The sequence below is a fragment of the Ixodes scapularis genome, unplaced genomic scaffold (assembly GCF_016920785.2).
Source record: "Ixodes scapularis isolate PalLabHiFi unplaced genomic scaffold, ASM1692078v2 PGA_scaffold6__148_contigs__length_123643588, whole genome shotgun sequence".
NCBI lineage: Eukaryota > Metazoa > Arthropoda > Arachnida > Ixodida > Ixodidae > Ixodes > Ixodes scapularis.
In genome coordinates, this window is record NW_024609881.1 from 1,954,696 (window position 1) to 1,975,645 (window position 20,950).

The 20,950-nt window shown below is 44.6% G+C and overlaps 1 protein-coding gene across 5 annotated transcripts; it reads right to left on the bottom strand.

The window, feature by feature from the left end:
• Positions 1 to 10,507: 10,507 nt before the first annotated feature.
• LOC120836128 lies at positions 10,508 to 20,545 on the bottom strand. 5 transcript variants are annotated; one of them, XR_005715831.2, is made up of 6 exons: positions 20,230 to 20,545; positions 19,617 to 19,736; positions 18,920 to 19,035; positions 15,866 to 15,953; positions 11,812 to 11,901; positions 10,508 to 10,629 (listed from the first exon to the last, which is right to left on the bottom strand). XR_005715831.2 is itself a non-coding variant. In XM_040212812.1 (4 exons), the coding sequence occupies exons 1-4, from the start codon at positions 18,631 to 18,633 to the stop codon at positions 10,551 to 10,553; spliced, it is 273 nt and encodes a 90-aa protein (XP_040068746.1). In that variant the 5' UTR covers positions 18,634 to 18,911; the 3' UTR covers positions 10,508 to 10,550. The 5 variants fall into 5 exon arrangements, 2 of the variants coding, with proteins under 2 accessions (XP_040068746.1, XP_040068747.1); XR_005715832.2 differs by lacking the exon at positions 18,920 to 19,035 and having other exon boundaries at positions 19,654 to 19,736; XR_005715830.2 differs by lacking the exon at positions 18,920 to 19,035.
• Between the last annotated feature and the right edge of the window lie 405 nt (positions 20,546 to 20,950).

A 20,950-nucleotide genomic window follows, 5' to 3' on the forward strand; every position in this document is an offset into this window, starting at 1 on the left:
GTTTCGCATATTGTGCTTATCTGTTCACCCCCTCTATATTACCAGATGGGCCTTGAGGGTATTGTAACAAAGAAATAAAAAGTCGCACTCCCGGTAAGAGCGCACACCAACTCATGGAGGCCAGAAGGCGACTTAGGTTTTGCGCAGGCGCAACAACTTTAGCCATGTGAGCCTCCTAGCCTCTCATGTCTTTCTATTGATACTCTTTTACTGCCTGAAGCTTGCAGTAGCTAATGCTGAGGTGCTATTTATGAAACTACAACGAAACATTGTTTTTTAGTTTTAATACTCAACGAAGTCAAAAGTATGTCACTTCAAATTTTATTTGAAAACTTTCGGGGGTTCATGTGTTTGTGCGACAGCCATTCACCGTTTCAAATGATGAGCAATTGCTCTCAAAAAATCCCCCACAGCCATGCTCCGTCGGTTCTCATAAAAAAGGCGGTCCTTCTCATTTCTTGCCGCTATGGCCTTCTTCTGACGAGGAGGCTCTTGGGAACTCAGCATCGCCTCCAGTTTGTCTTCCGTCAGTTGACGTTCTGCGGCGATGCAAGTCAAAAACTTCCAGAACCCGGGATGGGCACCTCTGACCAGCTTCAGGAAGCGGGAATGCCACCCTGGCGTTCTATAAGACGGTGTTCAATAAAATGGCGTTCGATGAAACGGTGTTCGATGAAACGGCGTTCAATGAAACGGCTTCAATGAAACGGCAATGGACGAAACGGCGTTTGATGAAATGTCCGGTCCTAATAAATTGGCACTGTACCCATTTTGGATAGTGTATTGCCCCATCGGAGCTGCATTGACGAAAGTTGTGGAAACTTTGGAACCGACTAACATGCTCATACTCACTGCTTTTGCCTTCCCTCTTTGTCTTGGCAACTTCACAGTCATGTATTTATACACCTGCTTTCAGATATCGCTTTCCTTTGTGTAATGTGTTCCCAATATTTTCTCGCTCCGTGTCCATCTTCCCGGCAGTTGTTTCCGTGTTGCCTGGCTGTCTGCATCAGAATTTTCGAACCGTAGGTGTCATTGTTTGCTAAAAAGTTCCTTTTGCTTGTGTAACACAGAATAGTTTGTTTTTCTGCTTCTCTGATGGCTAACATTCTTACATTTTTTTAAAAGAATGAGAAGGGTTGGTGAAGCTAAAGCATGGAACACATGAGCAATGAAACTGGGCGCCACTAAGCTCGTCACAGGCGCACCGCACGGCTTTATTTGTATCGACCAGATCAGTGGCGTAGCCAGGATTTTATTTCGGGAGGGGTTCAACGGCATCCCCCCCGTCAATGACTGAGGGTGAGCTCGCCAACACGGACGCTCAGGCAAAGTTTAGGGAGACGCTGTTAAGATAGAACGGGTAACGCTGCATTGCCATTTTTCAAAACGGAGCAGGTTCATTTCCAGGAATACGGGCGGGGTGACTCACTGTTCTACTGTCGTCGTAATTGCGGGCCACCAATTTTAAATGCTTTCTCACAACACAAAACTCCCTTCGCTTTTCGAAGTAGCACCGCAATACCAACGCGTGACGGCCAGAGAAAACACAAAAATAGCTATACTTTCACGCACACACACACAAAAAAAAAAAAATAATAAACAGCAAAAAAAAAGGGGGGCTTTTTTCGACACTGAAAACTTGAAGCAACCGGCCACGCACAAACACCAGGGACCCATATTTAGGGTGAAGGTAATTCTGAACATTCACACAACCAAAATCTATTGTCTATTAAAGGTTTAACAAATTCGTGCTACATAACCAGATGCCGAAGGAAAGAGAGTGTTATCTTTGCTAGGCCGTTTTATCTTGCAGCGTGATCCAAAGGCAGCAGCAGCATATCCTCGGGGTAAGGAGAAGTCATCAGTCCGAACTCGTCGTTCCGTCACTCGGAGAATTGACATGAGGCACCACAAAGAAACTACGCGCCGAACGAGGAAAGGAACTTGACTAGCCTTGCGCCTGTGCATAGTGAAAATATAAAGGCTTGTCTCTTCAAGTTTCTGATGTTCCGTGCAGCGAAGAGATTAAGCTAATAGTAATAAGGAATTGCATCGCATGTCACCTTGACATACAAAGCAGAAAGCAAGACGGACTTCATCGCATCCGTGAGCGACGATTTTCGCAAAGTGAGGGAAACTTCGCGAAAAATAGGGAATTTTAGGCGTCCAATGCAAGAGGGAGAAACGTGAAGCGCCCATCAGATCTGCGGTACACAGGTGGTCGCCCTCTGTCCGGAGGCACTATTTCAGAACGTCCATCGTTCTGCTTATTCGCGCTCATTCTCTTCACTACGACGGTTGAAAACATACCTGAGAGCGTCCACTTTGAGTGAGCGACTGCTCGGTCTATGCTTCGTTTCAGCTTAATTCCAGACGCAGCCGATGCTACAGGCATGAGCATGTGGCCCCTAGCAGTGCTTGCACTGCACGAACGCGCGTGCTTGGCAGGGACGGTGGAAGCCCTGAACTCGTACTTGTAGCATCGGCTGCACCTGGGGTGCTATGTTGCGCTTTTTGCACTCCCAGGAGACTTGGAAGAGGGAAGTGACGTCAACGACACAGCAAACGCAGATTGGATGTTGACAGAAGAAAACGAAATCAACACCCAATCTGCGTTTGCTGTGTCGTTGACGTCCCTTCTCCCTAATCTCCTGGGAGTCCAAAAAGCGCAACATAGTACCTCTGGATTTAAGCTGAAACGAAGTATAGGGTGTTTTCACTGACGTAATTTCGTCCACCATTTTGGTGTTGCGATCTGTCTGGCGTGTGCCAAACTCGAGCATTTCAAGGATTTACATGCCTTCTCAAATGCGAGAGCACCGCTGACTTCACTTCAACCGGTTACGATGTAATCCTTCAATGTAGTAAATTTGTTTGAAGAAACAAGCTAACAACAAAATGGCGGATTGACGTCATGTGCAAATGACCTATAGCGTTTTTGAATGTTCACCGCGACAATAAAGTTCAAGCGGAGGGCGTCCGGGATATTTTTTTTCCGTGAACGCAGGCGGCTTCATTTTAATGTGTAGGCGCTTAGCATAAATGAGATGATAAAGAGAACCTGTAAATTGCATTCTAATATCACTAGTCACAGTTAACTGTTTATTCGTGGTAATTTCTAGTCGAAAGCGATCACAAAAGGTGTGCGTGAGGGCAGCGCCGCTCATTGCTTACAGTGCGACTGTTTTTTTTACAATTCATTCGTTATTCCTTGCATTACTCACATTGTTTTGTATTATCACCGTGTTGTTGTTTTATTAGGTTCACATTGGTTTGATTGAACTTTGTATTTCAGTGAGGATAGTTTGTCATATTTTACGTTGAAATTGCCATCCTTCACCCCACAAATATTTTGAAATATCCGTACTCTATATATCCGAGATCAAGTTCCGCATCCCATCGAATTAACATGAATTAAGCAATATTGCATATTTTATTAATCTGAGCATTTTCTACCCCACAAACAAATGTTCCGAAAGCCTGTAAGTTGGAGATGGTCCGTGCTCCCCCGTTGCTCCGTGCCTCGTGCAAAGCCGACTGCGTGAGCAGGGCAGCCAGCGGGCCCCGTTGGGGAGGGAAGGGGGGGGGGGGGGGGTGGCTTTGTCATTTCGGGAGGGGTTTCGACCCCCCAAACCCCCCCTCTGCCTACGCCACTGGACCAGATCCAAGCGCCGCTGCCGCGTTGTGGGGAGGCGACGTAGGGACACCAGCACTGGTTACTATGATACTGCTGCGCGCCGTCCGTTTTCCTCGCTTATGTGTCCCCTGCTTGTCAATGAATACAAACTCGACCATGAATTTGCCTTGTTTACTGTATCCTTTGAATCATTGCTCAATGTGTGAATATTTTTGCAGTGTTTAATTAATTTGCAAGCACATCTTTATCGCGGCAATTTTTTTTTTTTTTACTTTTATGTTGTTTGTTTGGAACTAAATCTGCGGATGATAAATATGTAATCAATCTTCCGTTTCACTCTTGCTCAGGAATAAAGATTGACAGTCGAGCTCCCGCAGTGTTTTTTTTTTCTTCCATTGCATATCTTCGCTGAAGCCTATGTGCTGCGGACAGAGCAGCTCTTTAGAATGTTCCCACTCTGCCATCCTGCTTGATGCCGGGATCCCACTGTAGCAGTTTTGTTGCCAATAAACTGACTACCAAGTGGAAGTCCGTATCGCAGCGCATAGGTTAAAGGGGTGGCTCCTGATGTCTGTTCTGACCGTAGCCCAATTCCTGTCCTCCAGCAGCTTTACGTAGGAGGTGACATCATGTTTGTGCTGTTTAATGCATGTGAAAGCATCACGCTGCCTTTGCAAATGTATGAAAAAGAGACATGGGAGACTAGAGAAACTTTGAACCGATTTTATTGAGCTGATAGTCCTCACCACGGGCATCTTTGTAATTGCATACTGTTAAACGACAGTCGCTGGTTACAGACTATCCCTATCTAGCACTTACGTGACCGAAATATTTTGTTGCACCAGGCACTTGCTCCTGGGTGCTGTAGTTGTGACTCCTGGCTCTCTTCACCAAAATGCATATATTGGATGTCGTCGTACAAGTTGCAGTGTTCCTTGTTCATTTTCTTGTAGCTTAAAGGGTCACCGACGGTATTTATGCTCGTCAAGGTTTTTATTTGAGCATGACCTATGAGAGCCCCAGTACCCAGGACACAATTTGCTGCTCGAAATTCATATTCTTTCCGCCTGAAAACTGCCGGTTGAGAATTTGCTGGTTTCAGGCGTGCTCACTCTCTTTCTATGGTCACGTGCCGTTCAAGCTCATGCATACCAAATAGAAATACTTTACTAAGAGAATACAGGACGCTCTTCATTTGCATTAGACAAACCGACGGCCGCGCCACAAACCGCCCCTTGTGGAGTGCTTTATTTGGCGACGGCTCTCTTCCCCACCCGCTTCCTCTCGCCGCCAGACCACGTGAAGGCGATGCCTCGGAATGCGGTGCGGCTGACGGGATCGCTTATGCAAACACTGCACCGCTGCCGCCGTCAGGCGTTTTTCTGCAGATCTTCGTTGTCGTCTTTTCCAATGTGTTCTCTTAGGAGTGTCCTGTATTTGCCAAATATATTCAAAGTCATGGATCATCTAAGACACTAAAACAGAAAAGAGTATGAACCCTATTTTTTGTGGCTTCAAAGCTGCACATACGTTGATAGAAAAATAAATTGTAGCGCAGATCACAGGAGGTAGATGCATACCATTATATTGTGTAAAAGGAGGATGTGTACACAAGTTGTATTCTTTCAGCGAATAATGTAAATTGTACTTGTATCATTCACTTCTGCTTTAGCTCCAATGGGCTGGCAGTATTGATAAATAATTAAATAAAATGCACGGCATTCTCAATATGGTGACAGACATGGGACCGCAACTTCAAAACCGTGGTTCATGGTACTGGCCAATCAAACTTCAAGCACATAACATAGCGAGGATAAGGGATATAGGTGCAAAACAATCGCACAGCAAACGGTTCAAGCAACGTCCTTGTCGTCTGCTTCACACGCCCAAAAAGCGCGTTTGTAATGCCCGTCTAGGAACCTTGACAGGTAGTGAAGATAACTGTCTCGCCTACACTCTGTTTAACCTTATGATGTACCGCAGGAAAGGCTACAAGCATGAGCTCCTTGCTCGGGGCACATCTCGTCGGCACAAGCTCTCGCGCATTAAGGGCAGCTGCAAATGCTACGAGCTCGCGCTTCTAGCCTTCGCTGCGGTACAACATAAGGTGAAACGGGGTACAGAACTATACATGCTTTGAACCTGACGCCATCCCCACAGCTCTACGGCCAGCAAAACAGAAGAGGGAAGGGAGGAACTCCCCACTCAACGGGACTCTTTTGTGTGTCCCACATGTCTTATTCTCCCTCTACAAGGTTATAGAAGAATAACCAGTCACCCAAAATTCACACAAAAGTAGCTCTTCAGTTAGTTGCGGTGGCCCGATCGCTGACATGCTTCGACTGCTTCGGTGGCTGGAACGGCTAGGGCGTCCTGACGACGTCAGCCTCGCTGCAGCTTTGCTCATCCCGCGACAAACTACGTCACAATTGCGCCGGATGTGACGTGCTCCCCGCTGGCTGCTCTCCGAGCGCTTGACAGAGTCCGCCGTTTATAATGAAAAATACAGCCATCAGGCTCAAAATACAAACGTGCAATTGTCATTTACAGATATCGTGGATCATACTCAGCCTATTTCTGAGAACAACGGGTACATTTCAAATTTCGTTGAAGTTTCTCTTTAAGGAGTTTTAGTAGGTGCCTTCCTGAATAGGTAAAGACAACCCAAAACAGGAGCTAGCATAACAAAATGAAACGTCCCGATATTACGTCCAAATATAAGTGAAAGCAAGTAGACAAGGGCAGTTTTTTTCGTTTTTTTTACATTGTTTGCACGCACTTTAAGATAACAAAAGCAGGGGTGGAACTGACAAATGGCGATTTGGAGCAGTTCTTGTAGCAGGGAACAACTGGTTTTGGAGTAGAGATTCCCACTTTTGTAGAATTTGAGCTTTCATATAAAAACATTTTATACAATCTCTTTAAAATTTAGTCTGTAGGAAAAACTTCAGTTGTTGGGAGACTATTTGTGCATGTTGTCACTTGACTTGGACGAGCTTGGTGAATCGTAGCCACGCTCCATTTTCACACACGAGTCAAATAGAATCTGGCTGCACGCGTGCTAAATACAATTTTTGGCATCGTTTCCAGATGGCCTAGCTGTTGGTTTCGGTTTCGCTGCATAATCAAACCAATTGATCCGATTTGGGCGAGGAGTGGATGGACATAGTTTAACAAGTACAACATGCAAATTAATGGAGCACATCATCTTTACACACATCGCAAGTTATTTGGACAAACACAACCTTATATATAAAAAACAGCACGGCTTCAGAAAATCGCTTTCGACCACAACCCAGCTAATTGAACTAACTCACGACTTGGCAGAAACAATTAACGAGCGGGGACAAACTGATGTGGTATTTTTGGATTTCTCAAAGGCATTTGATAAGGTTTCGCACCCAAAACTAATAGTCAAGCTTTCAAATGTACTAAAAAACTCTCAAATAACTGACTGGATCACGGTGTACTTAACAAACAGGACCCAATATGTTCATTACAAAAAAGTTGACTCCTCCAAACTTCTTGTCACGTCCGGTGTACCTCAGGGGTCTGTACTTGGTCCCCTTTTGTTTTTAGTCTTCATTAATGACATAGCTTATAACATCGACATTCCCCTGCGTTTGTTTGCTCATGATTGCATAATATATAAAAAAATAGGTGACCTGGATGATAATTATAAGTTACAGAAAGCACTCGACGAAATATTTAAATGGTGTACTCAATGGCAAATGAAACTAAATTATGATAAAACAGCTGTTATGACAGTATCATGTCAAAAAAGATCAATTTTATTCAGTTACAATCTCAGCGGTCAATCATTACAACGGGTAAACGAATTCAAATATCTTGGATTAATATTCAATAACAAGCTAAACTGGAACTTGCACCTGGAAACGACCGTCAACAAAGCAAGAGGTACTCTGTTTGCGCTAAGAAGGAAATTAAAATTTGCCGATCCTGATACTAAGCTCATAGCCTACAAAGCATTCGTAAGACCAATTTTAGAGTATGCCTCATCAGTGTGGTCCCCTTACACAAAGGTTGGTATTAACAAACTCGAAAGTATTCAAAAGCAAGCAGCCCGATTTATATATAATAACTTTAACAGGAATACATCCCCCACTCAGTTACTTGCAAGGGCCCAGCTTCAATCATTGGATAAAAGGGCCGATGTCGAAAGGTTAAAAATTTTATATAACATACTAAATGGCAGCATTCACATTGATAGCACCAGTTACTTACAGCCATCATTGTCCGGGTCCTCACGATTAAACCACTCTAGATCTTTAAAGCAATACAGGTTTACAAATGACTGTTACCGGTATTCTTTTTTTCCTCGGGCAATTCGCGGCTGGAATAATCTAAGTAATGATATTGTCACCTTAACCTCTGTTCATGCTTTTATAGCGGCTGCGGAACGCTACGATTAACGTGTTTATTTAATGTTCGCTTGGTGTTGCTGTGTGTACTGTGTTTATGTTGGAACCACTCCTACTATAGCTCCTTGACTGGAGCTGGTAGTATCCCTAAATAAATAAATAAATAAATATTGTCGACACAGCCTCACACCTCAGCTTACAAGCCTTCTGTCCGCTTAGAGCTCGGCTCGTAGCTCTCTTCTGTGAGATGATTGCTGCATAAGCGGGATCTCAATCTTGACGGGAACCCGGTTCCCTACGCACGGCGACGATCCATTTTGCTCTTCATTGCATGTCTCGCGGAAAAGTATGGAATGTCACGTCTCAGCTCGCATGTGCTGTCCGGTGGTTGTGGCACCCAACCGCGCAACGAAAATCTCACCCATCCACGAAACAAGTCGAGCGCAACAACAAAAACGAAGCACACTGCGGCGTTCACTTGCAGGCCAACGACGAGACAGAAATCATGATATTAAGATCCTGAGACTGGGGTTGAAATTTGAAAGAAAAAGTGCAAGAAAACAGAAAAAGGGGACAGGACACGCGTCTCAAACTCAGCTCCGTTTGTCCTGTCCCCTTTTTCTGTCTTCTTGCACTTTTTCTTTCGAATTTCATTCCCAGTCTCAGGATTTTAACATCATGGTCGACATACACCAGCTTACCTGCACCATTACAATTTTTTCGAGACAGAAATGATTGCGTTGCGTTGTGCGACATCAGAACTCCAATGTTGCAAACGAAAGCAGTGTTTACGCTAGGATGCGACTGGAGCAGTAGAAATTCAATGGACCTTTTCCGAGAAGCGTTCTGCGCACGCGCGTGCGCCCGAATCCAAGCGGCGGAAGTCAGAACGAAAAATCGAGGAAATTCGGAAGGAGGCTGTATATCAGCGAGTGGAACACGTAACTGCAGCATATATATAATTGTGTTACACAAAAAAAGAACGTCGACGGAAAGGAAAACACGACGTTTGGGTGGACGTCACGGATGCCCCTCTTTAGAGTCGCGTTGGGCAGGCGCCGCTGCTCAGAGAGCGAAGAAACTGGTAGCGTAGCTCCCATTATCGATTGGTAGCGCAGCTAGGTCACTTCCTCGATTTTTAGTTCGTGCAGCCACCGCCTGGTGCCGTCGGTATGTGGGAAAGGTCCATTGCTCATGCAGACGGGAATATAAAATTCAGATATTGCACGTACGATGCGTCTCGAGGCAAGAACAATGATATCCAATTGTTTTCTCAAATACAAAATTCTACCGGACAATCCCTTTAAGGGATACTACAACGAAATTTCGGCGCTCATTCTTTGGTCTATATGTGTTCAGAGGAGCAGTATCACATCGAACATACCAATATCTTTTTAAAAGAGTCTTGAAAAGGAATATTAAAACGAATTAAACGATTAGCAAAGAGCACCTGGTGGATGTCGCTAACGCCTCGTTTGTAATGCTCGTCTAGGAACCTTGACAGCTAGTGACGGAGGTTGTCTCACCTCCGGCCACGACGAGAGAAGAGGGGAAGGAGGAACTCCCCTCTTCCCGAGAATGCCTTTTGTGTGTTGCAGAAGTCGCTATTGTCCCCCGACAAGATTATAGAAGATTAACCCGTCGCTCAAAATTCGTACAAAAGCAGCCGCTTCGGTGACTGGAACGACTAGGCCATCCTCCCGATGTCAGCCTCGCCATAGCTTTGCTCGTCTTGAGACGACCTACGTCATGATTGCGTTGGATGTCACGTGGTCTCCACTGGGCCCTCTCCAAGCGCTTGCCACCCCTATGAAAATGGTTAATGCCATTTGAAAGTCATATTATTGCCAAATGGCAACAGCTGTTTACAAGTAGTCAATCAGCAGGCAACAGATGTTAATCGTCATTGAGACGTCACCCTGCTGACCCGGATAGCCATTTCGCCACCGTCAACTTTTTGCCATTCTATTGGTTATTGTCGGTGTATCACCAGTGTATCTACATGTTAACGCTAAATGACTAAAGGAGGCGATCAAAGGACTATAAATTTTATAGTCTTTTGAGTGCCTCCAATAGCCAATTAGCATTAGCATGTAGATACACTGGCAATGCACCCACAATAACCAATAGAACGGCAAAAAGTTGACGGTGGCGAAATGGCTATCCGGGTCAACAAGATGACATCTCAATGACGATTAACATCTGTTGCCTGCTGACTGACTGCTTGTAAACACCTGTTGCCATTTGACTATAATACAAAATGGCATTAACCATTTTTATAAGGGCATAATGATCACATAGACGTCATTTGATCGATTTTCGTGACCATTTTGCCATTGTCAACCCCTTGTAAACTTTAAGCTGGCCAGCCGAAAAACTGCAATAGTTTACATGGCCTACCATTGATCCCATGCCTGATACACATAGTGCCGGCTTGCAATATGGGAAGAAAACAAAGATTGAAGAACAATTTAAAGACCCAAAATTTATTGATCACAATGTCATTAAAATGACTAGTGTTTTTTTTTTCAAAAGACTAAGACAAATGTAAACGATGAGTGAAAAAATGACCTTTCCTTGCTTCCTGACATGTCTGTAAGGTGTGAGCTGAAAGAAGAAAAACAAAAATTAAGTGGGCATATAACCAGAAATATTCTTGCAGCACATTCAATATTATGCACAGAAGAACCTTGCTCACATGTTTTCTCGGCTGTTATGTTCACGGACACCGGTCCTATCGAACGTCCAAAAGTATATATGTTAAAATTACAGGCCTCATGAATTTCCTTCTTGATTCTTATGCCCAAACACTGCCACTCAAGGTGGCAGGTATGACTACTAGGAACACATACCCTGTTCCTTTTGCTTTATTGCCTTTATTTCACCTCCTTGCCTCTCTGCATTGTGTTTCTTGCTTGGTCCTGTATGGCGCTAAGAGATTCAGGCTCTCACGACACCCTATTTTGCTTTACGACCTCCATGCCACCATGTTCAAGCAGTGGTGATTGCATCAAGCTCCACTGCTCTGATCTGGCATGCAGGGTGAAGTGATTTGTTTGAGGCAGCTGTGGTTTAGCTGGATGGGCTCAGAAATTTTGCATCTCTATATTTCAATATTTTTTAACTGCAACTATAGACAACACATCACTGCGATGGCGCGGCTGTCGGCACAGCACATGTACAGACATGTCTACTCACACGAATCTAGTTCCTGCGTATGCAGTGCCCATAGCTGCTGTGGGCAAATACAAGCTTGTCTGTAAACAGTGTGTTACTTATAGTTCAACCACAATTTTAAGAACTGTTGAAAAAATCGTCAACATATAACCTTTGCATTTAATTGCATTATAAAAATATAAAATAAGGCAATCTTTTTCAGCCATAAAAGCTAAGGTGAGATAAACAGAGAATACAGCTTCCTGAAACATCTATAGCTATCCCAAAGGCATTATCAGTTGTTACATCTTTGCTCATGTCATGATTCTTTATTGTGACCGCATAAAGATGCAGCAGCAGGGTTCTGCTGTATTTCACACAATGTTTGAATGTGCAATAGCTTTAACTTCCACAACACATCAGCCAACCACAGGTTGTCAAAATGTGAACTCCACAATAATGCAATAAGTATGAATACAATAATAATCCCTGGAAAAGGGGTACAAGGGGAACAAAGGACAAAGAGGAATCTCCTTTGTCCCCCTTGTTCCCCATTTCCAGTGATTATTATCGTCATTCTTGTCTTGAATAAAAGGGTCTACTTGTGTCTCTTAAGAGAGGGAAGCAGCTTACCTGAAAGACCATAGTGCCCCCGGGACAGAAATCGAGAGAGGCTGTCCTCGACTTGCTTCCAAACATTGCCGTACTCCATGAAGGTGCGAGCTAAAAGAGCAAATGAGAATTGCAATTTAAAATGATAATAGCCCCTAGAAAGCTACACTCAAGTATTGGTACCCTTTTCCTCATTGCCCAGTTCTGCCAAAACGGTCATTCATCCATTTGGATGATGAAATTCGTTCATGCGCATGCAGCTTGTGGGCACTGCCATGTTGTTATTGTGTCATCACTTGAATTTAATGTAAATATTCACTTCACCTTAGACAAAGATTTATCTATTACTTTTGATAAGATGTTTGGATGCATGGCAATTTCAACAGCAACCTGGGGGGCGCACTCATAGATGCACCACTCTTCAGTCAGTTTTGGGAGTGCGTCTTTAAACGCTCACTCTTTTTATCGTACGTGAGGAAGCACCATCTATCCCCTAACATCGGAAATAATATTTCTTTAGAAATTAAAGCTATGACGGTAGCACAAGAAAAGTTTCGTACAAAAAAATATAGACAAAATAGAAACAAAAACTTTTTTGGTCATGGATCCCCAGTCATTAAGAAATAGATTGATCTTGTGCGTTAAAATGTTTTTCAAAGCAAAAAAAGAAAGCCGCTTACAACTCCCTGTAACGCCGAATTGGAGCGCAGCTCTTGAGGAGGAGGAGGGAAGGGCACTGGGGGGGGGGGTTAAACTAACCAGGGGGGTCACGTGACCTTGGGGGTCACGTGACCCCCAATGCCGATGATGTCATCACTGACGTCACTGATGACGTCATCAGTGAGGATGACGATGCGGGTACCGATGACGTCATTAGTGACGTCACTGATGACTTCACCAGTGACGATGACGATGCGATTGTCGGTGACGTCATCAGTGACATCGCTGATGACGTCATCAGTGATGATGACGATGACGATGCGGATGCCGGTGACGACATCAGTGACGTCACTGATGACGTCATCAGCGATGATGACGATGACGATGCGGATGTCGGTAACGTCATCAGTGATGATGACGATGCGGATGCCGGTGACGTCATCAGTGATGATGACGATGACGATGTGGATGCCGGTGACATCAGTGATGATGACGATGTGGATGCCGGTGACGTCATCAGTGATGATGACGATGACGATGTGGATGCCGGTGACGTCATCAGTGATGATGACGATGACGATGTGGATGCCGGTGACGTCATCAGTCATGATGACGATGACGATGTGGATGCCGGTGACGTCATCAGTGATGATGACGATGACAATATGGATGCCGGTGACGTCATCAGTGATGATGACGATGTTGATGTGGATGCCGGTGACGTCATCAGTGATGATGACGATGGCGATGTGGATGCCGGTGACGTCATCAGTGATGATGACGGTGGATGCCGGTGACGTCATCAGTGATGATGACGATGACGATGCGGATGCCGGTGACGTCATCAGTGATGATGACGATGACGATGTGGATGCCGGTGACGTCATCAGTGATGACGATGACGATGTGGATGCCGATGACGTCATCAGTGATGATGACGATGACGATGTGGATGCCGGTGACGTCATCAGTGACGATGACGTCATCGGGGGGTCACGCGACATCGGCGGGGGTCACGTGACCTCGGGGGGTCACGTGACCTCAGGGGAGTCACGTGACTTCGGGGGGTTACGTGACCCCCCACGAGGTCACGTGACCCCGGTGGGGGGCTCGCGCGGTGCATTATGGGACATTTCCCATGATGCACCGCGCGGTTACGCCGACGGCGACGGCGACGGCGACGCCGCTCAAGCCGGAAACGGGCCCCTAAGAGCTGCGCTCTAAAACATGCCGGGACTATGTTATCAAGTGTATAGCTCTTTTTACTGTGGTCATAATGAGGTGGCGTAGCCTTTGTCATTTGCCCAATAATGCTCAACAAACACAAAACTAAAACAAAAATTCTCGCAGACCAAGAGCCATTACTACATGCAGTGCAAGTTTTAGGTGTAAACATTTTGGCAGAGGCCTGCCTGGTCGGGAGAAAGCTTAAAAACTCAAAAACATCCGTCCACACACCCGCATCTGTGTTCCCTACATAAAGGGGACTAGCAAAGCGTTGTCATGTATGCTGGTAAAAGAAAGTATTCAGGTGTCCCACGAACCGGTATCAACACCTTGACGTATGATGCTGCGAATTAAAGGTCATCCCACTAAACAAAGAGTGCAGGGCATTGTATATTCAATTCCATGGCACCTACATTGGAAAAACAAAGAACTTCCCAGAAAGAATTCAACAACACAAAAACAATGTCTGCAAATTCGACCCACGAGCGCAGCGCTGTTGCAGAGCACTGTGAGAACAATGAATATTGCATCAACTTTGCCAACGCCCTCATAAATGTTGAGACAAACTTCTGCCAGCAGCTTTTTAGTCACGGCATATCCAAACAACATCAGGAAACATCAATAGGTCCACTGGCACATTGCCATCATGCTACGTGAACGGACTCAGCCACCTAACAAAGTGAAAAAAAAGAGACTATCGTAGAAGAAAACAAAGCTGTTTTCCCCTATCTGGAAGCAGTCACCCCTGAAGAAAAAAACAAGCTGTTTTTGAAACGTTGGGACCTTGTTGTAGGATGTGGTTGGTGATTTTTTTCAAATGCCAATGTATGAGTTTTGCATTTGTTTGAGTCATCATTCACTTTTTTTACCATATTTACCTGCATAATGAACACACCTCTTTATTCTGAAATTGACATATATTTGGGGGGTGCATTCATTATGCAGGGTAAATTTCTGCATCTACACAGTTCGCAAAATAGTGATTTTAGGTGGCAGTATGACACGGCAAAGTACTGTGGCATGTCTCCACTGACGGAGGCGCATTGACGGCTGGTCGTGGGCGCGCTACAATAACCATGTTCTATATTTTGAAGACCTTTTTAGGGTGCTTTCAGTGTGCCTTCTGTCAAAGGAAAAGCACCCTTCTTGTAAATAGTAAAAAAATCTAGCATGTCTGAGAAATTTAAGTGTCCAATAAAAGCATATGACCAAATAAGATCATATAAAAACCTTATAATAACATATAAGAACAGTATAGGAAATATATAAGAAAAGAAGTTTCTTATAACCTCAAATATAATCTTATATTGTTCTTATGTGTTTTTATAAGGTTCTTGTATTTTCTTATATGATCTTATTGGATCATATGCGTTTGTTGGACATCAAACTTTTTTATACATTTAAGATTTTTTTACTATGGAAGCTCACTCAGCATGGAGAGTGACGCGACCGTCCTTAGGCCTAACCACTTTCACGATTTCACTGTCCGAAAGCACACCACAGATGACCGCGTGTTTGTTTACATCAATGCATTCGGTGGGCGAAACATGTCCAAAGCTGGGCAATTCCTCGACCCCAGCTTTGTTACGTGTATGCGCCGCTCGGTTTCACTCTTGATCACATCCGCAACTACACACTTGCAGCCAAGAAAGCATGTACTGCTATGCTTTGCCTGGTTTGAAGTGGCCTGGCTGCTTGGCGGCGAAAGAAAATTGGCTTGGTGGCTAGCCAAGTTGGTCGTAGTTTGAGACTCATGGAGCGAGTAGACACGGTAAATAAAAACATTCTAAAAACTTCTGAGGTGTTCCTCAGGCTTTGAGTACTGTGACCTATTTAAAGCTTGAGTAATTAACATTCACCTCTAAGCTGACTGTGGTGGTAACTACGCACCCACTGGATCAATCAACCACCTCTCTCTTGTTACCTGACCCCGCCTTCTGCACATGGTTATGGGCGGGAGTGTAATACATGGCGAAAGGTAGACATATGACTGGTCCAACGAGCATGTAGCATCTACCACGCTTTCAGCTGGTCATTCAACAGAGCATAGTGATGCAGCACAAAAAAATTTGTGCCATTTCAGAATGTCTGAAGGAGAACACATCCTCAAACATCCTGAAACTGTAGAGAGTTTCCTTCAAAGCCACTTGATTTGATTGGCCAAGCAGTAAATAAAAGGTACACTCACCAAAGCACTGTGTCGCCCATGATAAGCCTGCAACTCCCTTCAATAATTGGGAAACAACCAAAAAGCCACAGGAATGTAACACTGGATCCTGAAACAGAAAACAGAACAGCAAAATGCAGGAATTAACACAATATAAAAACCGCTTCAGCGAGTGACACTTAAAACTAGCTACAGTTCTTTGGGCACCGTCTTTTTATTACAGATAATTGTGAGTAAGGACGTGCTGTCATTATTTTTCTAGCCCTGTAAACCTCTCCCAAGTCAAAGGTCTCCGACGTCGGCTTCGCAAACTTCATAAAATCTGCCATTGCTCCATTATCAAGTTCTAGAATAAGTGACAAGTTAAAATTTCAATGGTGGAAGCTCACAGACATTAAGCACCTGCTTCAAGCCCCTCGGCTGTCGAGAAAACACTATGTGAATCGCTCCGAAACATAGGCTTTGTGCAGAGAGAGATTGAAGTATGCTACTGATTCAGTTGAATTACATCCAATTCATCAACCATTGTTAGCCGAGTCACTATGCGACTCATCATGACGACGAGACTTGGACTTGGCCAGGGCAATATGTTTTACAGAGAAATGTTTACAGATTTAACGGACGGTGTCATTTTATTAAGCAGCCTTATTTATTTGCTCTTTATGAAGCAGATGAAGAGCAGTGAAGAGGGGCAAAACACAAATAATGCTATGGACAACGGCAAGTCGAAGAAGTGATAGGACAAGCACTACTTGTGGTTCTTCCACTTGTCCTCGTACTGCCATTTGTGTATCACTATTGTTTAAGCAACTTGTCAAGCAGTTCAATTTAGTACCAGTGAAGCGGCTTGTCAGTGGCCTTGTCACTAAAGCAGGGAACATGCAGACAACAAACAATTTGATGGTGATGACCACAACATTTTCATGTCATCTCACAAAAATCAACCCCCCCCCCCCCCAAAAAAAAAAAAAAGCTGATCCTGCACCTATGTTGCAGAATGTGTGCATCGTCTGACGGCACAGACTGGAGGGTCACACTGCAGTTTTCTTTGTGCGTTACACTCCTAGTTTCAATGCAGTGACCAATAAATGTTTCGGTGATGCAAAAAAAAAGACATTGCTCTGAACATTTTGTTGTTTCCCTTATTTAACTTATCAAAACAAATTTCCCGTTAATTGGACCTCAAGATAAACGACACGCCGACCTATTAAGGATAACAGCAATCCAGCCCTTGTCAAATTAACTGAGGGCAATAAAAAAAGAAACAAGGAGGTCATGCAATAATTGTATAGGGGAGTGGGAACGGTCCCAGGAAGATATGCTTCAGTTTTTGCAGTATCATTTATTTCCTCATTAGACAAGTGTTATCAGCTTTGGCCACTGCTCATGCATTACATTTTAGAGTGAAGCACACTGTACGATGGCATGTTTACTCCATGACATGCCAACCTTTTGCTGGGTTCCCAATTATCCTGAATAACACAAAAAATTGCAAATAAAAGCAGCAGTTAGATCAATAAGTCACACAAATCTATGTGAAACGAGCAGTCTAGGTAAGTGCATGCAGGGTGACTCCATGTGGGGCTGTATAGGAGCTTTACAACCACCCCAATAGCTTGTTAAATCAAACCCAATTATCCTCTGCTAAATGTGTGAGCTACATGGTCTTGGTAGACAGTTCAAATTCCTCACTTACCCCGCCTAGAGTTGTATTCACACTGCTTGCATTTGCTTTGGCCTACACCCCCCCCCCCCCATTTTCTCCCACACTACGTGGTACAAACACCGTTCTTATTCTGCATGTGGCTGATTATTAAAAGCCTTTTGGCATTTCAATTTAAGTAAATGCACATATTGAAAAGGAGCTTATTGCCTAGTAATCAGGTCTATGAGAAAATTTTGAAGGTGGGATATATGAAGTTTGCTAGACATATGGCGGACAATATCTACCCTCCAAATCAAAGAAGCACCAAATATGTCGGCCATGAGCCCATGACAACTGCAGATGAGACTAATGACAAATGCACAACGCATATGATAATTACAGAACGACCCGATACTATGACCCAGAAAGTTGAACAAGCTTACGTGAACACGCTTACAAAAAGAGATCCAGAATGCCAATGAATCAATGGAAATAAAAATAGGAAGACTTGACTGATCCTTTCTGAAGTCCCGATCTTGGTATCAATAGCATGCATCGATGCTTTCAATCATGCTCTACGGTGTGGCCACAAAACACACTTGAGTGAAGCTCCCAATCATTGTGCTCTTAGGTGGACAAAAGGCTCACTTCAAACAGCTTTCAGCAATAAAAAAGAACATGCCAGATACTAACATCACATGGTTTTCCCAAAAATAAAACGTACAAACCTCCAACACCTTTACAGGCTAAGGAAACAACCAAGGACGCACAAGAATGAAGCACCTCATTCCAAAGTGAATGGAACGCCAAGGTGCAAGACTGAATGCAAAACACATCGCTCTTCTAAGCAACTAACACTACCTACAATTTCTTGAACACCTTCCTGGTAAACTAAGAGCGGGAATATTAATTATAATTACATGTGGTGCATCGCCTTCAGGATTGCTGGATGATGTGAAACTCTGGAAGCTCTTCAAGATTAAAGTGAGCCGAAATTTTTTACTTGGCCTGAAAATGTCTCATTCTTTGTATCTTGTTCAGAGTTAAGCAATAACACCATAGCTATCTACTAACACATTATGCCTAGAAAGTATCACCTACGTAAGACAAGAATGACTCAGACATTACCTATTGACAGCGCCATTTTGTAAAAGAGACTTGCACAGTCTGCTCACTTTCCATGTGGCACACCCATGAGTTCTTTCGCCGGGCAGATGTGCCAGACGCACATTAAATCTCTCACACCGGCCTCCATGTCCACAACAAGGCTCTAACACTTCAGAAGTGTGGTCACGTGGCCATGCCCTTCTGCAGATTGACTGCTGTGGTGACATGTAGCTCAACAGCGGTGGACTTCTCCTACTAGAACCTCAACATGGAAGGAACGAATTCCAAAGGGCTACGACAGAATGTGCGGAACTTGAACTGACTGGCTGTGGTAGCGAACCCTCTCCAAGTTCCAGCCGCCATTTCAACAGGGACGACGGGGAGCACAAGCTTTGTCAGTAGCGACGGCACCCCCACGAGCCGAAGTCTGTGGCAGCACCTGCGACAAAGAGCCCTGCATAATCCCTGTCACCACTCCGGCTGGGATCACAGGGAGCACAAATGATGGCGGTGGAGCCACCACGAGCCAGAGCTACATAGCAGCACCTGCAGCAGCGGGGCCCCCACGAGTATACCACTCACCATCTTGAATGGGAACACGGGGAGCGTAAGCGTTGGAGGTGACGACAGCGCCACCACCAAAAATGATGTGGCAGCACAAGAACCAGGTTCTGATGACAACAACCGCTGACATCCGAGTCAACTCGGTGGCTGTCGAACTAAACAGACGTGACGCGTATCTGAGAAGGCAAATAATGTTTTGTAGTGACCGAAGTGGCCAAAAAGCTGCCAAGCGAAACTCAGCATTCAACTCTAACGTTGAGCCACGCTGTTTCGACTATGATCGACATATGTCTGCGAATCGCTCTGAACCGCAGAAGTGTGAAGGCTGCATCAATTTGAATGAACATGGACAATTAATGGACAATTTTTGTGTGCAGGCAACAAACTGCCAGCGAAAACAGTGATGAAAGCTCAAGTTAGTTACTCCAACACTGCTAAATAAATAGGAGAGCTTACCATCAACTCCTATTGATATCTGCCATTAAGCCTGTACCTCGGCACTGTAGGTGATGTCAGTGGTGTCGTCTCAGGGAACTCAAACTAGTAGTTCACTGAGCAACTCCTCCTTGACCAGGCCTGCAGCGATTATGAATGTGAAGAACAGATATATTATGTTACAAAAATCACACAAGATAGAAAAGGCACAGACAATACAATACCTTCCAAGTTTGGGGACACCCAATTCGGGATAATTTCTAAGCAGGGGAGGGGGGGATTATCTGGTGCTTTAAAAAGAAATATTGACAGCAAATTTGATGGAGACAACTGCATTACATTTATATGTTGCACTGCCTATGCTCATGGGATTGCAGGCGTCCACAGTAATGGCAAAAACTCTTCTTTAGTACAGAAGAGAGGGGGAGGGTAATTTCTCTTTTCCGGGAGGTTTTTCTGTCAATCATACAAACTGATCAAAATTTAAGAGACTTCTGGGTAATACGGGGAAGTTGGCAGGTATGCAATACTAAACAGACACAATTTGCTACCGGCAATGGCAAAAGAGAATGCAGGTTGGATCAGCTATGCATAAAGGTACTTTAACAACATATACCATATAGAGTGTACTCACGCAAGGCTAGCGAGCGATGCACTCTGGGTACATCACCGTATTTGTGTTTGTGAAAGCAGACAGCGGAAAGCGCACAGCCTCACGGGCCACACTAAGAAGCGAGTCTTTCTACGGTTCAGGTGACACCACGGATGAAAAAGATGTCGCTCTTGTGCGACAGTCTGCTGTTGCACAAGGAAAAAAGATGAACTGAAGAAAAAAAGACGAGGACAGCGGGGAGGGGGGGGGGGAGAGAAGGAGATAAACAATCAACTCTAATAACAACAACACTATGCACAGTCGGAAACGGAAATGAACCGCGAACAGCAGGCCGACGGCCCCCAGCGCCACGCCTAAGCCCGGCAACCGCCAAGCTAGGGCCGAACACATCCTACTCGAATGTGCTGGACCCCAGCCCGGAGCGCTCCGAACCCCAGCGCAGCGCCGGCGGTGCCCCGAGAACCGTCGACCGGCCGCCCGAGCCCCCCATTCCGCCCCGACTCTACATATAAAGCAAGGATTATGACAGCGAGCGGCATTCACAGCTTCAAGTGGGATATACATCTTATTTATACTTGTTGACCCGACCCTGACCCCCCGAAATTATTATTAAAAAACCTCACACAAATCTAAAAAAAAATATATATATATATATATAGCGCAGTAGATGAAAAATGAAAAAGCTCCAACCACAATGTTTTCTTTTTTTTTTTACGAGTTTCGCTCGCGTCGATTGAGATCA

Bases quoted from the DNA above. Each gene is read 5' to 3' on its own strand.
- LOC120836128 (XM_040212812.1), bottom strand. The intron at 11,902-15,865 runs GTGAGTGTACCT...TTGCTCTTTTAG, and splicing joins ATGGGCGACACAGTGCTTTG to CTCGCACCTTCATGGAGTAC. The intron at 10,630-11,811 runs GTAAGCTGCTTC...TTCTTCTTTCAG, and splicing joins GGGGCACTATGGTCTTTCAG to CTCACACCTTACAGACATGT.